At 43.9% G+C, this 8,763-nt stretch overlaps 1 protein-coding gene across 1 annotated transcript; it reads left to right on the forward strand.

Annotated features, from left to right (window-relative positions):
* The first annotated feature begins 941 nt into the window (after nt 1–941).
* LOC119305867 (sugar transporter ERD6-like 16) lies at nt 942–5,355 on the forward strand. The gene is made up of 18 exons (XM_037582268.1): nt 942–1,195; nt 1,740–1,802; nt 1,899–1,988; nt 2,089–2,148; nt 2,228–2,293; nt 2,422–2,487; nt 2,669–2,744; nt 2,830–2,894; nt 3,180–3,272; nt 3,369–3,449; nt 3,581–3,665; nt 3,743–3,786; nt 3,863–3,925; nt 4,010–4,069; nt 4,244–4,297; nt 4,407–4,466; nt 4,565–4,679; nt 5,031–5,355. The coding sequence occupies exons 1-18, from the start codon at nt 1,007–1,009 to the stop codon at nt 5,150–5,152; spliced, it is 1,452 nt and encodes a 483-aa protein (XP_037438165.1). The 5' UTR covers nt 942–1,006; the 3' UTR covers nt 5,153–5,355.
* The last annotated feature ends 3,408 nt before the right edge of the window (nt 5,356–8,763 follow it).

An 8,763-nucleotide genomic window follows, 5' to 3' on the forward strand; every position in this document is an offset into this window, starting at 1 on the left:
GTAAACCAACCAGCGCTCACGCATAAGCATTCATGGCCCGGGCCAGCTAGCGAGCGAGTGGCTGAGCGGGCACCAGGTTAGACCGGTCCGGCGTTACGAAAAAAGTGTTAGGCCGGTCCGACTATTGCCCAGTCAACAGTTGAGTTAAAAAACCAAAAATCTCTGAAAAAACATGAATTCAAAAAGTTCATGAATTTCGAAAACGGTTCACAAACTTTTAAAAAGTTTATGAATTTGAAAAAGTTCATCGATTTTGAAGAAAACTCCACAAATCTGGAAAAGTTCATCAAATTTTTTAAAGTCAACAATTTTGAAGAAAACTTCACAAATTTGAAAAAAGATCATCAATTTAAAAACAAATCATGAATTTTGAATTAAAAGTTCACAAAGTTGAAAAGAGTTCATCATTTTTGAAAAAAAAAACTTCATCAATTTTGAAAAAAAATCATTAATTTTGAAAAAAATGTTCATGGATTTGAAAAAAAAAGGTTCATGAATTTAAGAAAACGAAAAAAAGTAAAAAGAAAAAGGAACAAAAAGGAAAAGTGGAAAAAATATAATAAAAACCGTACAGAAATTGACCAGCGAACCGGGAAAAACAGGTTTGAAGCTTCCCAAAACCAGGGCTTCCGCGGACTAGGGAGAGAATAAAAAGGAAAAAGTAGTAATGTTGCACTTGTGTTGTAGCGTCCTAGACTCCTACTAGTGGTTAGTGCTCTGCTGTCTGAATAAAGAGATGTCGAGTTTGAAGCTTCGCGCGCAAACCTTTTTGTTGGAATTAAACAGAGAGGAAATGCGCCAAATATAGGAGCTCCCCTGTTTGACGCCCTTCCGCTCAAATAAAAAGATAAGACTATTCATAGGATTGGCCCACCGCCAGCACCACGTGGGCTGGCGCGTATAAATAGCTACCCCAAGAACCAACCCGAACAAGACTCGTCCCTGCCCAATCTTGATTCTTGACCACTCTTGTTCTTGCTCTTCTACACCCCGCTCCTAGATCGGGATGGGGAAACCGAGGGCCTCCGGTGATGTCGAGAGCAGGGCGCTTGCTTCCGGCAGCGGAGGCGCGACGGCGCCGCTCCTCCACCGGAATGATCGCAAGGAGGATGCCAAGACCCAGGGAGGGTCGCTGTCTATGGTCCTGTTCAGCACCGCGGTCGCCGTGTGCGGCTCCTTCGAGTTCGGCACCTGCGTAAGCCCACCCTCCCTCTTAATTTCTGTCGCTTCAAAAGTGCCGACAGTGCATTCAGCTAGACGTGCGTCGAAAATTAAGGAGACAGATGTGTGCCTAAAAGGTGATGAGAGATGGATGAGCAAGTTTATACTACGCCAGCAACTTCTTGTCCGGGGAGCTGACCGACTCATATCGTATCCATTTGCGGAATCCCACAAAATTTCATTAGGATTCAAAAAGTTCATGAATGTGGTACACTGTTATTTTCCCTTCTACCGTCAGCATTAGGTTTAGTTTACAAAAGCACAAGCATTTTGGTTTTCATTTTACTTCTGCAAAACTGCGAGGATGGATTTGCACAACATGAATGGTTCTGATCTGGACAGTTGACCAGATTTTGATAGGGCTATATTATTGTGTCACATGCAGCATCTTTTAGCTACAGTCTAGCACATGCAGTACAAGATTTAATTTTCCAAGAATCTTATCGTGTCACACATGATAGTGCTATCTATGATTATGGACAGAGATGATCTGTTTACTCATCCGAGTACCTTTTCAGGTTGGCTATTCTGCACCCACTCAGTTGGGAATAGAGCACGAACTTGGACTATCCATCGCTGAGGTTTGTAACATGATTATTTGTCAGCCATATAGTTATGCAGGATTTCTTTTTCTCCAGTTCTAATCTTCTCTATTCTGACCCAACTAAACCTTGCAGTTCGCAATTTTTGGGTCTGTGTTGACTATCGGGGCAATGATTGGTGCTGTTACCAGCGGACGCTTAGCAGACTCTCTTGGACGTAAAATGGTAGCCTGTGTACTTTTACTTCATTATTAATTAGGCTAGTTTGTGTGTTTTTATTTCACATTCATCTTCTCTCCGTGTCTTATTGTTTTGCTTGTCACAGACCATGCGGATAGCAGCTACTATTTGCATTTTTGGTTGGCTTTCTATACATTTCGCTAAGGTCTGTTAATTACTTGGTGAAGTTATTCCAGGTCTTGTGCTTTCCTACCGATATATTACCTTGATGTTCTAATGTACAGGGTGCTACTATGCTCTATTTTGGAAGAACCTTGCTGGGCTTTTGTACTGGTGTTCTTTCTTATGTGGTATGTATCACTGAATTAGTTCAGCATACACTCTTGAGTCTTGAGTCTCTTGTGTCTCAATCTTGTATCAGTTGTACATGTTCATGTTTTACAGTTTTAGTGTGCCAATGTTGCGCTGCATACTGCAGGTGCCTGTGTTCATAGCCGAAATAGCGCCTAAGGATCTCAGGGGTGGCCTTGCAACTTTAAACCAGGTTTATAACTATAGGACGAAAACTCCATAATCCACATTTAACTTCGTAAATAATTAATAAAGTGACCGTATGCATCGCCTAGATGCAGAGGCCGGGGGTCATCCTCCTTTTTTAAAAAAAACATTTAACTTCGTAAGTTTTAATAGTTTCCACTTTCCACCACCTGGTTACGCATGTGCAGTTGTTGATCGTTTGTGGGAGTTCGTCTACTTACATAATAGGGGCGCTGGTTACATGGCGCAATTTGGTATTCGTTGGTAATTTGTCTTCACACCCATATAAACATGGTTATCTTTTAATTTCATGTTGGATGGAAATACTTAGAAATTTTTGTGTGTGCAGGTATAGTGCCCTGTGTTATCCTCTTAGTAGGGCTTCTCTTCATTCCAGAGTCACCAAGATGGCTGGTAAGGAACTTCAGAGTCTTTGGAGAATGTTCTGTGAAACATAAGGGTTTTCAATTTATCGGGGGGAGAAAATGATCTGTTTGCTCAATGGTTTTCTTGCTTTAATAATACAAAGGTTAGTGGTGATTTACAAATCACCTTACAACCTCCCTTTGCCAGCAAAAGTTAGAATGGAAAGTATAAAGTACTTTAACAGTACTCATGAACTAATATGATGACCTTTGACTTTAGTCATTTCATGATACATATATTTGTATGTTGAATAGCACTGCACATTTTTTACAGGCTCAGGTTGCAAGGGAGAAAGAATTCCACACCTCATTGCAGATGCTGCGTGGAGAGAATGCTGACATATCTAAAGAGGCCACTGAGATCAAAGTTAGCTTTCTGTCCTAATAACCTGTACATAATAGGGTATTCAATAATAATAGTATATGCAAAGAGAATTATACTCAAAATGATCATTTCATCCAGGAGTATATTGAATCCCTCCAAAGCTTCCCAAAGGCCAGGGTGCAGGACTTATTTTCTGGCACAAATATATATGCGGTCACTGTAAGAAATCACTGTGACTACTACTTCATTTTAAAATGTCATCATGATTTGCGCACTGAATTTGGGATTTGATCATATGAATTTTCTCATAATTCCTAACCTGGAATATCATTCTGATATTATGTGCACAGGCGGGTGTTGGCTTGATGATCTTCCAGCAATTGGGAGGGATAAATGGTGTAGGCTTTTATGCAAGCTCTATCTTTAGTTCTGCAGGTATGCAAATATCATCATCATTGTGCCATTCTTTTTAACAGTTCTGCATGAAATGTGTTGATTCATCTCAACTTCAGGATTTTCTGGAAAACTTGGAACCATATTAATTGGCATTATTCAGGTTTGCGATACACTGTTTTCCATAAATTTTTCTAATTACTAGTACGAAATTTTGTTTATAACCATGATCATTTCAGATTCCTATTACATTGTTTGGCGCCATTCTCATGGATAGGAGTGGAAGAAGGGTTCTTCTAATGGTATAAGATGATACAAAGCTTAGCTAATGTATACAAAGAAAGAATGTTAGGTTGAATTTTGTTTTGAGCTTCCTATTTATACAGGTTTCCGCATCTGGAACATTCTTGGGCTGCTTTTTGACAGGAATATCGTTCTACCTCAAGGTAACAGCATCTTTCCTAACCATATAGTAGTAGAGAAGTTCTTATGAAACTTTTGGGAACATATGGGAGACTGGCGGATTATCATAAGATAATGTTAAGGAGAAAAGTTGTGGCAAGGAAAACTTATTTTGTTTGTTGTTATGTCTGTAACGTGAATGATGAATAATCTTTTAGGCGCACGGATTATTCCTACAATGGGTTCCTTCATTGGCTCTTTCCGGCATCCTGGTAAGGAATATATCACTCCTATATGCATTGTATTCTATTATTGCAATGAATTTCGAAAAGTGCATCTTCTGAATGTTGATCATTCCTGCTGATACTGCTTTTGACATAGGTATATATAGGTGCATACTCAATTGGAATGGGCCCTGTCCCTTGGGTTGTCATGTCTGAGGTAAAGAATAATAATAATCAGAACTTGTTTTGGATTGATAAATCTGCAATAGAACTACAAAAGCGACTGCCCTTTCTCCTGGATTAATTGCTTTGCAGATATTCTCGATTAACATCAAAGCACTCGGCGGAAGCTTGGTGACCCTCATTAGCTGGCTTGGTTCCTTCGCGGTCTCTTACTCGTTTAACTTCCTCATGGACTGGAGCGCAGCAGGTAATGGCACTAACACAACACTGTAGCTCTTCATTTCAGTTTTCCGTCCCATAGCTCCAGTAGTGACAAACATATCTATCTCCAAAGATGTAGAAAAGTAAGAGAAGACTAGTGATTTCCAATTAGTCTTTTAGCTATGTCGAAAAGTAAGCAATCCAGGGAAAAACTAGGAATTTCAGCCGTTACACTTCTCTTGGTAAATATGAAAAGAAATTCTCCAACACAGGTAAATAAGCAAAGTAGGGGCATCAGAAGCAGATTGTCATATTAGAACAGAAACTAATCACACCATATATATGTAGGCAGTTTTGTCACTTACATGTGCTCTCCTTGCTGTCTTGTGCCTTACAGGGACGTTCTTCATGTTCTCTGCGTCGAGCTTGGTCACTATACTGTTCGTGGCAAGGCTAGTGCCTGAAACCAAAGGAAAAACACTCGAAGAGATCCAGGCCTCATTGAATTACGGAAGATAAGGATTAACAGAAACGACCAGAGGCAGCACATATTGACATTTTCCCACTCCCCCATAACCCCGTGCTAGCCTCCCTTTCAAGCATCTTGCTGTAGTCTACTCTCTAGGTTAAGGATATTCAGATTGTAAAGCAACAGAGCACTGTTCTGTTCTTGAGAAAATCTTTACCTAATATTAAAGAGAGGAGGCTTTCATACTTCTTCATACGTCATCTATTTATATCTGTTGATTTTGTGTTAACCATAAATATTGGCGATTGAGATTTAAAAGTAGATCTACGTTGTTAAACATGTAACTTGTGTCACGCCTTTGAGGCTGCCTTGTGCGCCAAGGTGATTGTATAGGGATAGGATTCTTTTCTTGTTATTCTCTCTTATCCCTCCTGTAATATCTCTTCGGTTGTAACCTATTGAGAGATGGGTCTCTCCCAATCAATATATACACCACGCGGCCCTCTGTATGAGGGTAGAGACGCTTACACAAAACTAACATGGTAATCAGAGCCTCCCTCTTCCTCATCTAGCGATCATCATCTCCATCCTATCGCCCACAACAATTTTTTCGCCCGCACCCTTCCCACCTTCCCATCTCCGGCGCCATGGCCTCCTCCAGCCAACCCCTCTCCATCGGCCTGAACAACACCATCTCCGAGCCTCTCACACGTACCAACTACATCCTCTGGCGAGCCCAAGCTCGCTCCCAGATCATGGGAGCAGGGCTATATGGGTACCTTGATGAAACCCTACCCGAGCCACCTAAAACCATCACCACCAAATCCTCAGACGGGAAGGATCAGATCGGTCCGAACCCGCTCACACCCCATGGCTCATCCAAGATCAACAAATCGTTGCATACTTGCTCTGAAATCTTTCCAAACAAGTCCTGGTGCAAGTTGCTTCCCTCGAGACTTCTCACGCCATCTGGCCCGCCCTGGCAAACATGTTCTCAGCCCAATCCAAGTCTCGCATCAACAACTGCCGTATTACCCTCTCCAATACCCAGAAGGGTTCCCTCAGTGTCGCAGCCTATTTTGGGCAGATGCGGGCACTGTCTGATGAACTCGCGGCAGCAGGAAAGCCCATCGGCGAGGGTGGACTCATCTCCTTCATCATCGCTGCTCTAGATGTGCGAACTGATTATGTCTCCACCGATGAGCTCTTTGGCATGGTCTCAAACTTCGATCAGCGCTTTGAGCTGTTCCAAGGAACTGGCCCCGGCGCCTTCAAATCTTCTGCCAACGCCGCCTATCGAGGTCGAGGGCCTCCCAAACCCTCTCAGAACCCTCCCAAGGGTGGTGGTGGGGGGGATATCATGGCGGTCCAGGTGGCAGCAGCGGCGCCCACTTCCAGAACGACTGTGGTGGTGGCGGTGCTCCCTATCCGCATGGTGGTGGCAGTGTTGGTGGCCACTTCCAGCACGGCGGCGGTGGTGGCGGCGGCCACTACAACCAGCGCGGCAACAACAACTCCCAGCGCCGTAACAACAACAACAATCGCCGTCCTTTCCAAGGGTATGATGAATACTTTAACAAGTGTCAAATTTGCAAGAAAGATAATCACATTGCGAAGGACTGTGACTGGCGTTATGCTGATTACAACTCCCAACACAAGAAGGTCGCCCCCGCCGCCGAATCGTCCTATGGTGTGGACACCAACTGGTACGCCGACACCGGCGCATCCAATCACAAAACTCATGAGCTGGACAAGCTGACCATGCATGACAAGTACCCCGGGCAAGATCGAGTTCACAATGCAAATGGAGAAGGTATGGAGATAACTCATGTTGGTCATTCAATTATTGCAACCCCTCATCGTGACATTCATCTTAAAAACATCTTGCATGTTCCACAAACTGCCAAAAATCTTCTTTCAGTACATCGCATTGCTCTTGACAACAAAGTTTCTCTTGAATTTCATCCCTATTTCTTTTTGATCAAGGATCGGGTCACACCGAGAATTCTCTATCGCGTTAGATGCGTGCATGGACTCTACCCCCCTTTTTCCGAGTTCAGAAGCTTCAATAAACAAGTTTTTGGTGTCATCAAAATCTCTCCGGACAGGTGGCATGCTAGACTAGGACATCCATCTTTTTTATGTCGTTCAACAAGTGCTTAGAAATAATAAGCTCCCATGTGTTGGTGAGCGTAGTATCGATACTATTTCTGATTCTTGTCAAAAGGAAAAGTCTCATCAATTGCCATATCATATTTTTACTAGTATTTCTACCAAGCTGCTCCAACTTATTTTTTCTGATGTATGGGGTCCTGCACCCTCCTCGGTTGGTAGACATACTTACTATGTTAGCTTCATCAATGATTTTAGCAAATTCACTTGGATCTATCTTCCCAAACGTCGATCTGATGTTTTCCAAGTATTTAAGAAATTTCAAGTACTTGTTGAATGCAAGTTTGATCGCAAGATAATTGTCATCCAGTCTGATTGGGGTGGCGAGTACGAGAAACTAAACTCGTTCTTTCAAAAGCTTGGCATTTCCCATCATGTTTCTTGCCCTCACGCGCACCAACAGAACGGCTCCGCTGAACACAAGCATAGGCATATTGTGGACGTAGGCCCAGCTCTTCTTGCGGGTGCATCTATGCCCTTAAAGTTTTGGGACGAAGCATTCCTCACAGCTGTCCATCTCATTAATATGCTTCCTAGTCGTGTCATTAATAATGATACTCCCATGCAACGACTTCTTCAAGTTAGACCAGATTACAAGTCTCTCCGTATTTTTGGGTGCGCATGTTGCCCCAATCTTCGTCCCTACAATAATCGCAAACTTATGTTCCGTTCCACACAATGTGTGTTTCTTGGCTATAGTGCCCAGCACAAGGGTGTCAAGTGCCTTGACATACCCACGGGACGTGTCTATATCTCCAGGGATGTCGTTTTTGATGAGATGGTTTTTGCTTTCTCCACACTTCATCCTAATGACGGTGCCCTCCTTCGAAAAGAATTACTACTTCTTCCTCCTCATTTGACCTCTTTGCATCACGGGGATGATAATTGTGATCACATGACTAACCCTCCTAACCTTGAACATGAGTCTTCTGGTAATGCAGGGTCGAATGCTGAAGCAACAGAAAAAAATTCGGTGCAAAATCATGAAGAAAACAGGTCCAATGAGCAGTATTTCATGTGTCCCCCATGGTGCAACAACCCTGCCACCGAATCCCCCTTGGGATCGCCCATGCCAGAATCTGCCTCGAGATCGCCTTCGACAGACTTGTCGCCGCGCCAGGACTTGGGTGGCAGCGCCTCCCCGGGCTCCGTGACAGACCCACCACAAACAGTCGTGTGGCATACGCGGGCCAGCCGTCCGCGCCACGCGCTCCTCGCCAACCAGGAGATGACACATGGCGGGTTGTGGGCCATCTCCCCCACGCGCATGTCGGCCCCTGCGAACCACCTGACTAAGCGATTCGGTGTGGAGCCGCGGGTCTACGCTAGGCGACCGCACCAACCAGAGGCGGGCGCGAGATCCCATCCAGATTCGGCGGCAGCTCCGCCTAGATCTTCTACGCCACCCTCGCCCGCGTCGTCACCAGCATCTGCCACAGACTATCCGACGAGGGAAACTGCTTTGGATCTGCTGCAGCAGATCGCAGGA

This window comes from Triticum dicoccoides, chromosome 5B (genome assembly GCF_002162155.2).
Source record: "Triticum dicoccoides isolate Atlit2015 ecotype Zavitan chromosome 5B, WEW_v2.0, whole genome shotgun sequence".
NCBI lineage: Eukaryota > Viridiplantae > Streptophyta > Magnoliopsida > Poales > Poaceae > Triticum > Triticum dicoccoides.

Bases quoted from the DNA above. Each gene is read 5' to 3' on its own strand.
- LOC119305867 (XM_037582268.1), top strand. From the start codon at position 1,007: ATGGGGAAACCGAGGGCCTCCGGTGATGTCGAGAGCAGGGCGCTTGCT. The intron at 2,745-2,829 runs GTAATTTGTCTT...TTGTGTGTGCAG, and splicing joins GCGCAATTTGGTATTCGTTG to GTATAGTGCCCTGTGTTATC. The intron at 2,895-3,179 runs GTAAGGAACTTC...CATTTTTTACAG, and splicing joins CAGAGTCACCAAGATGGCTG to GCTCAGGTTGCAAGGGAGAA.